Raw genomic sequence first — 17,903 nt, 5'->3', positions numbered from 1 at the left:
GCATGTACAACACATTTAGTTCACACTTAGTTCTATCTATCACATCTCCTAACACCCTCACAATGTGTTTATCACACTTTTTCTACAACGTGCAGCCCCTCTCAAAGCTGAGCTCAACTCTTTGCTGCTTTTGCAATTTCACTCTGACAAAGAGGAACAAGACCAAAATCTCGTACAGTATCGTCACACTTTTATTCATGCTCAGAGCGTGGTACACAAGTGAAGGGTAAGTTGGAAGAGTGCACACCTACGAGAAGCTATTCACTTATTTTATACCTTAAGTAGTCCTTAAGTGTTTCTCATGTCTTCTCTTTGATAATTGGCGTGTCTGCGCTCACAAGATCGATAAACAAAAAATGTCTGCAGACACATCTGCTGGCACTCTCTGTCAGTGTGGCTGCTGTGGAACGATATTAGAGCTAAAATGACTTTTCTTTGTTATGATAACAGCATTTCAGCCATCGGTCGCCCTGCTCTCTAAATCAGCATCCATTTAAAAAACGTATCTTGGTCCACCACTAGTCAGGTTCCCATCTAAGGCACTGTGGCAATTTGTTACCCTCCTACAAACTATCATCATTGGTCTTTCTGACTGTTATCAATTAGCAAACCCTCTGCTAGCACACCCAAAAGTCAAGTTTGTTAACATCCCCTTGAGACAAGACCATTTCTTACCTGTATTTGGTTTTACTCCCAGTTTTTCTACCTGAAAAAATATTTTCCTGCAGTTATGAACATTGAGCAAGACCTTTTTTGCACATTCCATGAACCCTTCTGTTACATTTAGAACAAAAACAGGAACTTGTGCACTCACTCAGGCACTAACTAAATGTCCTGTTAATGGCGAAACTGCCAAATAGTAAACCATAGCTGTTGGTCTTTTATCAATATTCCCCTCACACAGTGCCTGTTTGACAGATCCATATTAAGCGTGTGAGACAGCCATATTTAACTGGCAAACACATACCTTCTTGGTTATTTGTTGAGCCAGCAGACTGAATTAGCATATAATTAGCACTAGATGGACAGGCTGCTAGTCAGATCAAACACTTCCTATAGTAATTTATACACACACTTAACATTGAGCACAACGCCAAGTGTGGCATATATATGTCATAGTTGTAAAAGTTTAAATAAGAAAATAGGATAAAGACCTGTCACCTTGGAATGTTTGCTGTCATTTACAGCTTCATTTAATACACATAGTTGTAATTCGGTTTAACTGTTACACAATGCATCTCTTATGTGAAAAAATATGATTCTCTTTGGCTCAGCGTTGCTTCATAGAATTCCGTTTTTTCCTGCCCGCTTTAAACTAAATAAATTTGAATCTACACAATACTTTCTAAGTGTATATGACAATAAACGTGAACCTTAATGAATTTATAGCTGCTGTAGACTGCAGATAGTATTTTCAGTCAATTGCACAACTGCTCCTCTTCATCAATGCTTCCCTCTGTCCAATTCTTGTTCCTTGCCTTGTATGTCCATTATCACCCTCTGCACTTTTCCTTCAGCTATTTCTTTTTCACTGCTTTTCAATTACTCAGTTGATAGCAGAGTCAACATCCTAAGGCCCCAGTCCACCTTGACCCTTCTCCACATAATGACTTCAGAGACAGACCTTACAGACAGCCGCTCTGAATCAATATAGAGTTTTCACTCCATTATGTGAAATGGACGGTTTTTCACCTTGAGCTATTATCTCTCAACAGCTATTTCTCTTGTTTTTCCCGGACTCCTGACCAGTGCTTACTTATTCCTGGCTTTGCACAAAGAACTTCATGTTGATATTGTTACTCTGAAGCCGTCATCTTTTTTTGTCTTTTTAATTCCACGTTGGTAGGCTTTTAGTGTACCGTCATTGTGTTTTTCAGAGTGAGGGGAACTGTTTCTGCAGTACAATAAAAAGGGTGACGTTTGTATAATTTCTTTACAAGAGAAAGCTGAATCCTGGGCAAGTTGTCCTCCCCTTTAAGCAATATTTATTGGTTTATTTCATACATTGTAAAAAAGGATTTATGTTGAAAAAAAGGAAATTAATTCCATCTTGGATGCACAACCGCTGTATACATATTATTTTGGTCAGTCCAATTTTCCTGTATACTGTATCTCAAGCGATTTTGGATGTCGGAGGCCAATGTTTGTGGTCTGATTCATACAGGTTGACTGGTTCATAAATACATAACATAAACAAAAAACATTTTCACAGGATCGCTAAAATTGTTTTTTTTAAAGAATTGTGACCATGATATGCTGGCTATTAGACTTTGAGTCTTCCGACTATAACCCATATTAGTTGGAATGGTCTGATGTCGAATGTGGATCACATACACCCAGCTGTTAAAACTGGAATGTAGTCCATGTGGATGCTGACGGGTGGAAAGGGCAGAAAGCTTGTTGTACCCCAAACAATGTTTCAGCCTTTAACTAACCAGAGTAGCATGACAACCATGTACTTCCTCTGACATGGGTTTCTGTCAGTATGGCAGTTTATATGAAACTCTAGCACCAGACCTTAAGCCAGGATGAGGTTTGTTGCTTGGCTTCCATTCTCTGCCATCCGTTTGTAGTAATGGTCATCACTGGGTGAAGGCTGTATCTGGTTGTTGGGATGTTGGCTTTGATAAAGCATAATGTGACTAGAGATCTTCCGATACCATCTTTTCCTTACCGACTCTGAACTATGTGTATCGGCCAATACAGAGTACCAATCCAATACATGTGCATTAAAATAATACATGGAGTTTCGGGGCTAATGAATTGATGCACAGACACGCATACTCGGACGGCTGTGGTTAGTTAGAGCAGGTCGTCCACTAATCAGAATCCTCATTGCACATCGAAGTGTCCTTAAGCAAGATACTGTGCATGGGTGTATGAATATGAATGAATGAGTTACTTTCTGGTTGTGATGAGCCTTTGTCATCACTGTATGAATGCGTTTGATTGGGTGAATGTAGAATGTAGTGTAAAAGCGCTTTAAGTGGTCGGAAGACTAGAAAGGCGCTATACATGTACAGTCCATTTACCATTTACCATACTCGCTGATACCCAATACTGCATTTTAGGCAGCACCAGAGCAATAGGTGATACTGGTGTTGGTATCAGAACTTCTGTTTTCATCCTGCTGTTTATTTTTGGACAGCTCCATGAATAGAAAACACTGACTTCTGTTTGTCAGTCAATTTTAATAACTGATTATAATTCTCCTTTTTTGGCATTTGTGTGTTGTTGTCAGGTTGTCATTCTTCTGGGGTATTGGGATGAATTTCTACATGGAAATTGCCAAGCTGAGGGCAGCCAGGAGGTTATGGGCCACGCTCATTAAAGAGAATTTCCAGCCCAAGAATGCCAAGTCTCTCCTCCTCCGCACACACTGCCAGACTTCAGGCTGGTCTCTCACTGAACAAGTAAATATTAGTTGTAGTTTGAAAGACCTCGAAGTGTATAGAGATAAATCATCTTATTTAAACCTGTTTAAGGGTTAGATATAGAAATCACAGAGGCAAGTAATAATTGTCAACATTTAAATGTGTAAAATAAATGAAATTGTAATCAGAACTTTCCCCCTGTGAACCCTCTTCTTAGGATCCGTACAACAATGTGATCCGTACAGTGATCGAGGGCATGGCAGCCGTGTTCGGGGGGACCCAGTCACTCCACACCAACTCGTTCGATGAAGCGCTGGGCTTGCCCACAGTGAAGAGCGCTCGCATTGCCAGAAACACCCAGATCATCATCCAGGAAGAGTCGGGCATCCCCAAAGTCGCTGATCCCTGGGGGGGGTCGCACATGATGGAGGCTCTCACGGATGATGTCTATAACACAGCGCTGAAGGTTTGTCATGGGGATAGATGGGCAACAGCATTGGCTTTCTAGTAGAGCTGCCCAATGTACCAAGGCTGAGTCCTTGCTGCAATGGCCATGGGTTCAACAAATGGGAGTCCAACCCTTGGCCCTTTGCTGCGTGTCATCCCCTCTTTCTTCTTCCTTTTCCTGTCTATCTTGTTTTTGTGAACAAGTGAAATGTAATCCATCATCATAGAGTCAAGCTTTTACAACTTGTCTTTTTCTTTGCACAGTTCATTAAAGAGATTGAAGAGATGGGAGGCATGGCCAAAGCTGTGGCGGAGGGCATCCCAAAACTTCGTATTGAAGAATGTGCTGCTCGCAGACAGGCCCGCATCGACTCAGGTACTGTTCTGTTCTGCTCCTTGCCTTAGATCCTCTTACTCTTTCATCTTTTTATCCTCTATCTTAAGTACTTAAAGCTCTCTACCTCTTAACTTACTTAAACAAACTGCAATGAAATGTGTAAATTAGGTTTCAGTTTTGACCTCGAGGGAAGTGTACCCATGTTGCTTTAGGCAGTGCAATGGCTCTGCTGCTTTTTAAAACACCTTGGCATGGTCTTATACTCTCCAAAAGATTTAGTGTGGAGTTAGCCTTTAAATGAGCCTGATAAAATTAGTCTTAAGTAAATGTGACATAATATTTAATAAGATTCAAGATTGGTTTGCAGCTCTGACTATTAGAATGCAGATCCTACAGAGTAAATTTTATGTATGCCTGTTTAAAGTGCGCTTAACCAAAACATGTGCCTGTTGAGTCTCGCTACACCCCCTAATAACTGGAGCAGACATGGCAAGGCTACCACAAGGTGTTAGGAAAGCAGCTCACACAAGATTATATCACTGCTTTTGAAGCCACCGGTGTGTATTTTGTATGTGAGAGGAGCTTGGAGATGTATATTGGCTTGTTTGTATTTCTTTTTTATTTGTCTTCTGGGTGAAGGTAAGCCCAGAATGCAACCGTGCCCCTGCAAAAATTGTGTTGTGTTGGGGGGGGGGGCTTATAACCAAAGTCTACGTCAAGTGAGTCGGACAAGGACATGTGTACACGCCTGGGGAAGTGTGTCAGGGTGTTATCAAGCAGCTTAATTGAGCCTCATTTGTATCTCTTTGGAATTTACTTTTATCCTTGTCCCATAATGCCAGAAATGACTGCGATGGAGCAGGGGCCGAAACCTTCTCAGACTTTGTAGCTTCTCTCCATAATCCCCTGATGCCTGCTCTCATTGATATTCATTGGATTTCTGATTCCGCCTGGCAACACATCGTTGCTATCAAGATTTTTTTTTTCCACTTAAGATGGGCCTTGAGTTCTGATTGCCCATGTAAGGCTCTGAGATAATTATATATTTTTTATAAATTGGGGTCCAATTGAATCTTTAAGCTGCTTTCTGTGTTTTTTTGATGTTGAGCCTTCAGCACCCAAATTTACAAACTGGACTTTAAAAATACATATTATTACGAACTCAATCATTAGTTATTTAATAATTGAAAAGTATTATACAAAGAAATTACTATTTTCATAAATATTTTGAAAACTACCACAAAGACCATGAGAGGCACTCACAGAATAGTGTGTTTGCTGCTTGTATTTACATAAAAATGTGTTAAAAATCCTGTTTCTACAGAAACATATAGAAATGAACTATTTCATTAGCTTTCCATTAATTGCAGGACTTCCACATATTAATTTGTCTGAATGATGGTGAAGGAGGATATTTTGGTTATCCATAATATTCAGTCAAAGTCCCTGAATCCTTTAAGTTATCCCCACTGAATATTAGATGACCATATTACACATGTGAATATTCAGGGGGGAAAAATAAGTTTTTGATAGATTTAAGTGAGAAGTAACACAGTTAATGGAGAAGAAGAGATAAACTGAGATGTGGTCAGAGTGGATAATGGTTTTATGTTTTTTTTAGTGAGTGCCTTGTTATCTGTTATCTGATGTGTGTGAAAGTGCCTTATTCTTCTCCTTAGATAATAACCCCCAGAAGCACTGTGTGGTATTTTATCTTCCCTGTTTGGTATCTATATATTGTTTTGTTGTTTTCCTTTACAGGGTCAGAGGTCATTGTGGGTGTAAACAAGTACCGTCTGAAAAAAGAGGAGACTGTGGAGGTGCTGGCTATAGATAACACTGTTGTACGTGAGAAACAGATTGAAAAACTGAAAAAGGTCAGTGATCCTTTGATGATTGGAGGTTTTTAGATATATATGTGGCATTTAGATACCAAGATTACGCTGCTGTTTTGCCCACCTTCATATTTTATTCAATTAAATGTTTAAAGAATACCCCAAATACCATTGCAGGTCTAATCATGAGAAGACAGGAAAAGAAAATAATAAAGCAATATACATAGCTTTGACTTTATTCACACAGGAGACATTCAATTAATGCGTCGCCATGACTTAAGCCTGGCTATAAGTACACACACACGTATAGTTGACAGTAAAACAGACATGAAACAGTGGGGGGAACGGGAGATAATGAATGGAGTCACATGCAGTATTATTAGCCAGAAGTGAACTGGGGAAAATTGCGGGAGGTAGAGGGGTTCCCTTATCAGAGATCAAGAGACAGTATGACTGCTGCAGGCGCGTATGATTCATAGAATTCTAAGCCTCTTTCACTTAAATCAAGATTTTTTACTCTTCCAATTTAATTATAATTGCTCTAATGTCATAGTATTTGTGATGGGATTTTGAAAATGGCAAAAATATTATTATTAAAATATTGCAGACCAGCCACTGCAGAATAGACAGAAACTGACATTTAGACTAAACACAGGTGCAACTAATAACCTTAATTAATAATGGCTACATCCCTTTCAGATGTGCTGCTTCCAGGGTGTTGTTATTGTACATGTTGGCTCACTACACTGGAACAGATGTATCATTAATGTTATCAGCAACACCTGTGCTTTTCCTGCAATGACAAGTTAAATATCTGCGAGAAAAGCATATGAGCCATGTGTTTTCATTCTCTGTATATTCCTTTTTTCCACGGACGTGTGAAGCTTTAACCTTGTTAGTCTCGAGTGGCCAGCCTGTGGTTCTTCGCACAACAAGATCTGGTCTCATGGGAGACTAGTGAACCTCAGTTGAATAAAACTGAGAGATGAAAAAAAACACTGTAATATGCCTTACAGAGCCAAAAGAGTGAGAGAACCGGTGTCGGAAGATAAGGCGTCTCCTCTGGGAAATAGCAGCTCTTTGTTGGTGATTTATAGATGCTTTGAAGGCATGGCCACTGTGGTCTCTTTATGCAGTGTAGCTCAGATCATCTGACCTGTGACTATTGCCAGTAAACACCACAAGGTCAATTCATTCATTTATTTTTAATAATGCATAAATCAGGTTAGTGGGTTCCTTGTACAATTTGCAGAATTAGTTCTCTGAGAATCTCATTCATATCCAAGCAACATTTGTATTATACAGAAATACTTCACTGAATCGATGTTGAAACGAATTGAAAACAAATAGATTTGGAATATCTGTAGCAATATCCAGCTCCCTTTTATATACACTGTATATAGTGAATTCTATCAAATGTATATGTTGTCGGTAAGGCATATAAAGACCAAAAACGTGCTCCTTTCTCTGTTGCAGGTGAGGCAGAGCCGTGACCCCGAGGTAGCAAAGAAGTGCCTGGCAGCCATTGAGGAGTGCGCCCGAACCAGGGAGGGCAACCTTTTAGCGCTGGCTGTGGAGGCAGCGCGAGCCAGGTCAAAAGTCCCACAGTTGCTAAAAGCTTTGATAGCAATGACCACCCTTGTGTCGCCGGCTTCAAATATGAAATGTCGTAAAGTTTCCCGCCTTTCCTTCGATGTTAAATATCACGAAGATGTTCTCGTACAGACAGATGAACTCTGTGAACTGTGAAAAGGTTACACACAGAGCAGGCATATCAGATGAACTATCCCATGATGTAACAATTTAGAACTGGTGTGGAATGATGCTCACCTCTGTAAGACCCTCTGATGCTTTGATGGTTGTGGTATTTTCCTCTAAAGCGCTTTTGTTCTTTGGGAACAGAAGTTCTTCGTACCTGAGGCTGTCGTGCGGTAGTTCATGTCACAGTCAAACCAAATTACCAGAGGCAATGCAGAAATAATAGGAAAATAATCTTTTGATTTTTACTTCTTTAAAAATGCAATGTCTGAGATAATCTCTTAAAAAAAGGCTCTAGCTAAGGCTGTATATTTGTATATAGATTTTAAATTTGAAGGTTGCCTAATATGTTTTTATAGATGCCAGAATGCCATTGTCAGATTTCTATTTTATCTTATGGTAAGGAACTATTAATCTATACTGTAGCTTTATGTGCTCACCAATATCAATATATTTGATAGTGATTGAAATTAAATCTTATTCGATATATTCGACAAAATCCAGCCATCTGACCTGTATATGAGGCCAACATACTTGAGGATAAATGAACTTTTAAGCCTGTTTTGATGGCTCTTTTGTGTACTGAGCTGTGCGGTATTTGAATGCAATGTTGTGTGAGTAAAGAGCCCACATGCTAATCACAGCCCACATGCTGAGAGGCACTGGCACGGAACGACTTAGAACTCAGCTCTCACAGTCATCTACGATCAGTTCCCATGCAATTTTACTACCAATAGAACTTTAATCCATCTCAGTGTAATATTCTTTATACTGTCATACAAGTACAAATGACCAGTAATTTCCATTTCACTTCAGCAGTTGACTGACCTCACTTTAAAAGCAATATTTTGTGAAATAGAGAATAGATATAGACATTGGAGACATAGACATATAGCTGTTTAGAATAAAATGAATAGCTGGTTTTCCTTGCATTATTTACCATTGTGAAGTGAAAATGTACTGAGGTAGAAGATATCTGCTTGTTTTTTAGATGTTCAGTTGGTGAAATAACTGATGCCATGAAGACGGTGTTTGGTGAACACAAGGCCAGCACGAGGATGGTGAGCGGTGCTTACCGCAGCGAGTTCGGGGAGCATGAAGAGATTTCCTTGGCTCACAATAGGTAGAAAATAAACCTAATCAGCATCTTTACATTCATTATCAACTGATCACACGTCAGGTTTTCCTACAGATTTTTTTTTTCTCAAACCTCAGAGTTGCAGATTTTAAGAACCACGAGGGCAGGAACCCTCGACTGCTGGTGGCAAAGATGGGGCAGGATGGTCACGACAGGGGTGCCAAAGTCATCGCCACTGGGTTTGCTGACCTAGGCTTTGATGTGGACATCGGACCCCTGTTTCAGGTCAGTGCCGACAGCACCTGAGCCAATTTAAAGATAACGTGTAAGACACTGAAGTAGTGACTTTACCCAGAAATTACCTTTTATATCACATGAACTGCTAGTAAAAAATAGCGTATAACATGCATTTAAGCAGTTTAGGTCAGTTCCTGAGAAAAAAATATAATTATTATAAAAGTAAAAGAATATAGTTAATTAAAAGGTAAGGAATATATTTAAGTGACTTTATGAATTTGTTTTAGTTTGTTGTGATTTACTTACAAAGGTTGTATCCTTCTGATAGTGAAAACCCCACAGCTTGAAGATACTTAGAGATTCAGTGATATTATAAGATAAGATAAGTTTTGCACTTAATATTCTTTCTCAATGTTCCACCAAACACATCTTTGCACTGAAGAGCTAAGATGCTAAAAGGGGTCATAATTGAAACCAGGTGCACTGGAAATGTAACAAATACAGTACACCCGGGATTAATAAAGTATTTCTGATTCTGAAATACTTCACAAAGTCAAACATTTCCCAAAAGTTTTTCCTTATTTCCATTTCAAATGTCATCATATTTCTAATGGGAGCTTTAAATGTGTTTGAAAATGTTATCATAACATTTAGAGTTATTATTATATCTATTTCTAATATTCTTATTATAAAATTATTGTAGCTAGCTTACACTAGCACGTTAATAGCTTGACCTCTCTAGCTAGCTAGCTAGCACTAGCACAAGATAAAACAGACATTGAAAAGTTCATTTTCAGTCATAACTCAATTTTGACCAAAATTGTAGTTACTGCGACAGGTGACTAGGTACACCTGTGCTTTTCCTGCTTTGACAAGTATTCACTGTGAGCAGCTGATTGCTTCCATTCTCTGTGTTAATAATTTAACATTTGTATCCACATTCGATGATGTCATACCAAATATTCAATGTAGTCTGACCTGACTGCTGGAAGGCAGGCTCAGCTCTCAGTATGATATAACACAAACAGTGTTATAATGTAACAGAGTTAGCAAGCCAAGCAGGGGTGCTACCGAGCTACTAGCTCGGAGCAGCACTCCCTGAGCCCATACCTCGTAACTGTGGTTGATTTCCAAACTCGTACAGGCGGTTGGGACATGCTGAGACACACAGTCAGGCGTTTGTTTTGTTGGTTGATTAGAGAATTCTACATTTCAAGCAACCTCTAGTCTTAATATTCACCCAGAGGAGTGACTACTCAGATGTTGGACATACATACAGTATGTATATGATGTGGATGGATACACCAGTCTATTCTGTGGTACATAATTATTTTCTCTAATGTGCTATAATGAGGTGGGGTGCCGCACTGCAGCAGTTGTCACACTATGCTGGCGTAATTACTCAACTTTTGATCATATGGCCTTGTGTTAAGTAATTCCTCTAGCAGTGAGTAAATAGAATAAATGAAATACATAAGGAAATAGCGAGTGTTATGTTTAACTGCTGTCATTTTCAGGACAGCGCTCACAAAACAAATACCCTTGGAACTGTATTTTGAATCACAAATTATGTTTCAGGTTAGACAGCGGGAAATGCATGTAGTTTTTTATTTCTTTTGACCGACAGGACATACAACTTTAAAAGTTTAGTTTTAATGTTTTTTTACAATTTTTATTTAGTTTTCAATGTTAACAATACAGTGCAAGACAATCTCCTCAGAAGTAAGGAGTAGAAAAGAAAAACAATAACAAAAACAATAAACAAACAAACAAAAAGAACAGAGCCTGTGTGTAGTTATGTAGTAAGTGTTGAGGCCACCTTTAATTAATCATGTCTTCCTTTTATATGTCAACCATTTCCCCCAACTTTTAATAGAGAGATCTTCTTTCATTTTGATGTCAGTGACAGAGTTGGGGATCCTGAAAGAACACAGTGTTTTTACTTTCTATGCAAACAATTAGCAAGTGATCAAATATACGTTAGCCTGCATGTAATATATATCATTAGTGTTATATACAGTATTCAGTATTCAAGCAAATACAGTTTACACTTATTTACTTAAATGGAGTAGTTAAGTGAAGCAGATGGGTTGGACTGTACTCTGTGGTGCATTATATTTTTGTTCTTTTACTCATGCATCGTACACCCCACTCTGAGTTGTGTTTTCTTTGTTCGACCTTTGGGTGAACAGACTCCCCTTGAGGTTGCCCAGCAGGCGGTTGATGCAGATGTGCACTGTGTCGGGGTCAGCACGCTTGCTGCAGGACACAAGACCCTGGTCCCAGAGCTCATCAAGGAACTACGGAAGCTCAACAGGCCAGATATCCTGGTCATCTGTGGAGGCGTCATCCCACCACAGGTAACATCTGATTTCCATGATTATCAAATCTCGAGCCTTCAGAAAGAGGTTGATTTTAGATAGCTGAGCCTCATAATAACAGTGTGAGGGGTTTAATGGAGAACAGCTTAAATAGCTTGTATGTATGCAGCGGTTACTGAACAGCACAGTGTTAAATAATCTATTGGTCCGCAGAGACAGAAATCAATTCCTCTCCCAGGCAATCTTAATCTACAAAGCCTCCAGCATGACTATTGGCGCCTTGGAGCTATGGAAACACACACACGTTATATAGCACTACATAACACAAGTACACAGATAAGTATATACAATGACATCCTGTTGTCATGGGGAAAAAGAACTATAATCATGAGGATTCCCATGATTCATATAATTACCATTATCACACTGTAGGATTTCTTTTGAAGTCCTGTTCCTGTCAATCTTACTGTTTGTCTGCAAAACAAATTTCTTCCCTTTCCTATTGGGGATACTTCTCGTTGAATCAGCTATAGCATAATTAACATAATCACATGGGGACTGCTCACATGCTGCTTTCTGAGTCTAGATGAATAAAGCTGAATCCCCCCCCCCCCCCCCCAGTAACTGCAGTTAATTTTAACCGTGTTCCACGTCTGTGTGCGTGCAGGACTACGAGTTCCTGTACCAGAGCGGGGTGTGCGCCATCTTCGGCCCGGGAACCAGGATCCCACAAGCTGCAGTGGAGGTCATTGACAACATTGAGAAGAGCCTGGAAAACATCCGCCAGGCTATGTGAACTCTAAAACATAATAATAATAATAATAATAATAAATCCAACTTTAAGAACTGTCTCTTTGTGCTGTATCCACAACAAAGTCACAAGTGGGAGCTCTCTGTACAGAACCTCTGATTTGTGATGTCCTGTCACACAACATGATAAAAAGCCACAATCTCAGTCCCATCATCACAATGCATGTACAGCACTCAGAATGATTAAAAACCTGTTGGGGTGTCGTGATTGTATTAACATTGCATTCTGTGTATATTAAATTTGAAGTGAATTGCTAATAATATCCTCACAGTTTGCCTCAATATTTATGACATTAGACTACATAAATACTTTTACCAACACCGGAACAATAAATCATACACTACATTTAATCAAATTGGGATAAGATAAACAAACATAATACAGTATCGTGATCAAAACTTTGGCCTGATTTTTTTTATTTATTTTTTCCATCCAAGATATAACATTGCAGCACAGCACTATAAGCCTACTTGGACTATAATGCTTTTATTGTGAAATTTGTGTGTACTTTTCAGTTACCTAGCGGGGTGTGGTAGGTGCCAGTACTGTGGAGATAGATTCACATTAAACCTCTAACGAACTACTACTATTTTTCATTTAACCAACTCCTGTTCGAAATATGACATTGTTGGAAATTGTATTTTTCTACTTGTAATACCGAATCAGATTTTCTCTTCTAAATAAAGGATGTGAACTTTGGAAACGTGACTGATGTGACCCCTTTTTCTGAGATGTTTCACCACTTTTGGAAATAAGTGGGTGAATTAAATCTTTTTTACAGTCTGGTAAGGTAGAGGTCAACCGTTTTAACTGAATGGTAATATCCTAAACCTAAATGGTAAGAGTTTATAAAAAATTCAGATGATTGACAAAATTGCAATAAGTGGCTTGATGGAGGTTTGAACACGTTGTTAGAGATGTAACCTTTGTAGCAGTATTCTCTGCAGATACTTTAAGGGCACCGTCATTTCTGTTTCCATCTGCTTATTGCTGGCTTGAAGTCAAACACATTTGGGTGTACATAAGAATCACAAAGACAGATTAGTTAAACAAAATCTGCCCTTCACTAATTTTCAATGCAGCACCTCAAGTTTGTCATATGTAATTCCACATTTATGGAAGAATTTTAACTTCTGCAGCTCTTCTGGTGCTATGGGAGTCGTTCTTTTGGGTGCTACGCTAGTAGCGGCAAATGTAGCCACTAGCCTAAAGCTGGGATGAGGAGCTGGCGACACACTTCTTTGTAACTCCACATTGCCAGACTCTTGTAGTCTTCAGGCTCAACTGATGTTGACTCAAGTGACATCAATCGAGGCACCATATTAGACACACACCTTCCTCTGGGGCTACAAAAGTCTTTATTTCTCGCCAGCGACTGCTATCAGCTCTTATAATTAGGTTTATGACCAAATATCTATAAAACTAATTGCATTTATCATCAGGCTAATTAGCCATTTTTAGAAAGCTTCAGCTGTACTTTGTACAGAGCTAACATGCTAAGCTAAGATGGTTATTATACCGGTTTCACATAAACATGCTAATGGCAGCATGCTAACATGCTCACAAAGCTTTAACCCCGCTGTGCCTAGCATCTTGTTGCTAATTATTATATAACGTATTGAACTAGTGCGTGGGAAAACCTGCCTGCTTGCTTGCTGCAAAGCCCTCTCATGGATACATTATACGATGAAAGACATGTATTATTATGTACATACTTAAAAGATCCATGACCCCCAGACAACAAACAAAATGCTTGATAATATTATATTCCATGTTTCCAAACGGTGATGCGGCACGTTGAGGTTGTCCACATCCCCTCTTGTTCACATGAGAATGTGAGTATAGGTTATTTAATTTTATTAAGGATGGGACTAAATCTGAAGGGTTCATACTGCACACTAATGAGAATTATGGAAATGTTAGCATGTAGAATGTATGCAAATTTACACACTGACATTTTAGACACTTTTGAGACAGATTTTATACACTCACTGATTGACAGCGTTATCCTTTACACCCTGAGCTCTGGCTGTCCAAGTGACATTAAGAAAACATAGACTTAAACATCAGAATTCAGGAAGCTCCCACAGCTGCAACAGGTTGAATTCAGGATGACAATCACTATGTCTTTATTATACACAACCATTTTTATGATACCATCATTGTGCATTCATTGTCCACTCATTTATTGTAAGCAGTCTGTTTTTTTCTCAAACAAGTACAGTAATTGTGCACACAAATATGCAAAAGGTTCACAGCTCTACATTCATACAGTTTAGAAACAATTCAACATTGTCACCAGTAGCTAAAAAAAAAAACATGACACTGCAAAATCCCAAAACTAACAGTTTGCCACTTTGTCAAGCTTTTTGAAAGAGGAAGTTAAAAGGGAACTCCTGCGGGGGTCCACCGCTGCTATTGTAGAGTGCAGGTGAACATCAAAATCATCCCTGAGTAAAGCAGGAAATGGACAGTTCGCAAAAAGCGTGTATAGAAACATGAACTTGTCATTAATATACAATAATAAGCTGTTATACTGTTGCTGTGTTATTGGAGGAGTTCCAGTGAAACAATGCTTTCATTAATACACTGGTGACATAACAATCAGCTGCACACTGACTTCTAAAGAGCTTTTATTTTCATAGTTCTGGATGAAGCTTTAGTTTATCTTTTTATTAAAAATACATCCAACGAAGGACAGAAACAGCAATAAACCTCTAAAGCTCACTAACAGAGCCTTACTGTTCCCCCCTGTTTACAGTCTTTGTGCGAGGATAAGCTAACAGCTGGCTGTAGCTGTCGGCAAGAAACCGAATAAGCTTATTTCCCAAAATATCCAACTATTCAAAAAAGAGCAATACCTTCACTGTACTTATTTTTTTGGTTTTGGTCCAGATTTGTTGGTAATAAAAAGGAAGAATAATGACAGTCTTATATATATATAGGAAAATACTGATTGGTGTCACAAAACTATGAAGAAGTAATTATTCAATCATCAATCAAACGACTATCTATCACAGATCAAACCTGAATCATTAAAGTAAACATCTCTTCTTTTTTTCAAAGATAAAAATAAGGTTTTTGTCCCATTCTACAGTACAACCTTTGGTTTGTAATGTTTTAAAACTTTCTTCAACCCTGTGTGGCTGTCACATTAGCTTCCTTTACATCTTGCTGTTCACTCAACAGTAAGTAGTCCCCTCCTTCTGTTTTTTTTTTTGTGTTAATTTTTTGCCACCTGAAAGCACAGTATTAAATCTTTTTTTGACTTTGTTCATTGGCTTTTGCAAGTACATACAATTGTGCACGTTAGATCTAATCTATAGCTCAGTTGGCTGAACCTTCACAGCATTTAACCTGTTGTGCAAACACTTCATTCTGGCCTCACACAAAAGAGGCCAGCATTACCTGCTTGTAACATTATAATAGCACTACCTATCCTGATAAGGTTTGTGAGATAACACATTATGAGACCATTCATTCGTTAACAGCACAAAAGTCTTTGTTGAACAGTGAAGTCTTTCCTCTCAAGCATATCCCAAAAAAGTCTTTCAACCCAAGGTCACTATCTTTGACTCTGAGATCTCCTCCATAGTATATTGCGTTGCTACTCTGGGCTTGATGTTAGTGCTAACCATATAAATGCTGTTGTCGTTGATGCTGTTGGAGGCGTGGCAGGAATTCGAGCGTAGGCACAACCAGCACAGCTGCTTTACCTCCCTTTTGAAGCTCTTGCTGAAGATGTAGTAGATCATAGGATTGTATACGGTGGAGCTCTTTGCGAACATGCACGGCAGGAGACTAACTTCAGCCGGGATGGTGCTACTGTCACGGAGAACAGACCACAGGCTTACCAGGCCATAGGGCGTCCAGCAGACGATGAAGCCGGCGCTGATCAACACAGCAATCTGCAATAGAACAGGAGAAGAGTCAGTAAAAGTCTCTGGAAATAAAAAACATTTATTTTTTGGAAATCTTGGAAATGAATGGAATTTCTTTTAAAAGAAGCTTCATTGATCCTATAAATATGTACCCATCAATATTTACAGTACATCTGTGTGCTGTGTAACTCTAACCTAACTCCCGTAGTCTTTTTGGACGTCCTGATGGTTTGCTTGTTGCTAAAGGTGATTTCCTCTGCTAGAGTTATGTCTGTGCATACACTGTTATGTTTAGGACATACACCTATATGGCAGATGATTTTGTCCCAATAGCTGTTTATTGTTTGTTAATCCTGAAATCTGTTTTTGAAATTTGTTTTTGGAAAACTGTGGCATTCCTTTTTTTTGTAGCAATGTTTAGCTGTAATGTCCTTGTTAATTATAGAATCTAAACAATAATTAAATTCCACCAATTATCTATTTGGGCAGATGTCTGCAGGTCCAGGGGCAATATACACAGAATGAGTCTGTTTTAATATGAACTACCCGTACTGTATAGCAATCAATTTTCTGAACAGCTAGCCTTAGGTATATGCATAAAACAAAAGCAACTTGTAACTCTGAAAAAGTACTTTCCCTATAATGAAAAACCATTCAGTTCAGTGTGAAGCCCCCAAGGACAAACTGGTGTTGAAGTGTCACAAGACAGCTACAATGAGTCACCAAACCTATAATAATAGAGCTTTCTCATCAGAATGAGTCACTTACTGTTAACAGCCTCCGATGTAGCTTGACAATGTTGGGGACTCGGATGCTGTTGTTCATCGACTTTTTGTGGGTGAAATAGAGGTTGAGGGCGATGCCAAAGTAGCAGCACATGATGATGACAGAAGGCATGGCGAGGTTGAAGGAGAAAAGGGAGATGACAAAAGAGAAGCCCTCATTTTTCATTTCTCCCCAGGCAAGAGAGCAGGAGAGGCCGAAGGGCTCCGGGCCATATCGTCCCCAGCCCAGAATGGGGAACAGAGCCCAGATCAGAGCGTAGAGCCAGCTCCACAAGCACAGTATCTTCACCTTCATCCAGCTGATTTTCTCACCTAGACAGAGATCAAAAAGAAAGGTTGGTTGTTTTCTGTTTTGCATGCTGCACTGCATATTATAAACAGGTGGTCCTTTATTGATGCACTTAAGTAGAGCAGCTTACATTTTACGCAAAAGAGAGACCACAAGGAAATTCCTGATGTTTGACCTGATATATGCAAAGCCAAATATGTAAAGCCACATCATATGCAGTTTGAGGAACTTTAATATATCAAGAACGTACAATTTGGACCTTAAAATATGCTTTGACTCATTATAGACATTTACAGAAAACTTTGTCATTTTTTGGTGCTAAATTTGAGTATAATTAGAGTTTTGGAATATTTATAAAGCTGTCAAACCCTATCGACAGCTGTGCACACACCGCTAAGTAATTACAGGCACTTTGAATTAAAAAAAAGGGCAATTCAATTCCATATTTAAAAAGTGTCAAAGAAAATCATCATAGGACAAACGATATGCACTGTATATATATGCACATACATATGAACAAACACATTTTATTTTCCTAAACAGTTCAGCTCGACCAATACTTAAAGCCCATATGGACAAGAGAGATTCATGTGTTTTAGCTCTTGCATGATAGATAGATAGATGCAGTGTAGCAGCAGCATTACACACAGTAACAACACAATAAGTAAAGAGAACAGAAGTAAAGAGAACATGTATAAAAATGTATAAATAAGCGGTATATAACTGTAGTGCAAAGTAAAAATATAAGGT

At 38.8% G+C, this 17,903-nt stretch overlaps 2 protein-coding genes across 3 annotated transcripts in view; one reads left to right on the top strand and one right to left on the bottom strand.

The window, feature by feature from the left end:
- The window catches only part of mut (methylmalonyl CoA mutase), a 15,684-nt gene extending 2,783 nt beyond the window's left edge, over nt 1-12,901 (top strand). Inside the window, exons 4-12 of one of the 2 annotated variants that reach the window (XM_035678134.1) lie at nt 3,242-3,413; nt 3,592-3,840; nt 4,086-4,197; nt 5,920-6,035; nt 7,470-7,585; nt 8,743-8,874; nt 8,967-9,114; nt 11,259-11,426; nt 12,055-12,901. In XM_035678134.1, coding sequence (XP_035534027.1) covers nt 3,242-3,413; nt 3,592-3,840; nt 4,086-4,197; nt 5,920-6,035; nt 7,470-7,585; nt 8,743-8,874; nt 8,967-9,114; nt 11,259-11,426; nt 12,055-12,183 — 1,342 coding nt within the window. In that variant the 3' untranslated portion in view covers nt 12,184-12,901. The remainder of the gene's footprint in view (nt 1-3,241; nt 3,414-3,591; nt 3,841-4,085; nt 4,198-5,919; nt 6,036-7,469; nt 7,586-8,742; nt 8,875-8,966; nt 9,115-11,258; nt 11,427-12,054) is intronic. The other variant, XM_035678135.1, reaches the window with a different exon arrangement.
- A 1,485-nt stretch (nt 12,902-14,386) lies between these two features.
- The window catches only part of opn8b (opsin 8, group member b), a 14,122-nt gene continuing 10,605 nt past the window's right edge, over nt 14,387-17,903 (bottom strand). Inside the window, exons 3-4 of the mRNA XM_035678256.1 lie at nt 16,848-17,176; nt 14,387-16,106 (exon numbers count right to left, since the gene is read on the bottom strand). Of these exons, the coding sequence (XP_035534149.1) occupies nt 15,750-16,106; nt 16,848-17,176 (686 nt within the window). The 3' untranslated portion in view covers nt 14,387-15,749. The remainder of the gene's footprint in view (nt 16,107-16,847; nt 17,177-17,903) is intronic.

The sequence above is a fragment of the Morone saxatilis genome, unplaced genomic scaffold, assembly GCF_004916995.1.
Source record: "Morone saxatilis isolate NCDOM2014 unplaced genomic scaffold, NCSU_SB_2.0 Contig7, whole genome shotgun sequence".
In the NCBI taxonomy this organism is placed as follows: Eukaryota; Metazoa; Chordata; class Actinopteri; family Moronidae; genus Morone; species Morone saxatilis.
Note: the sequence above shows the minus strand (reverse complement) of the source record. Positions and strands in the feature narration are given on the sequence as shown.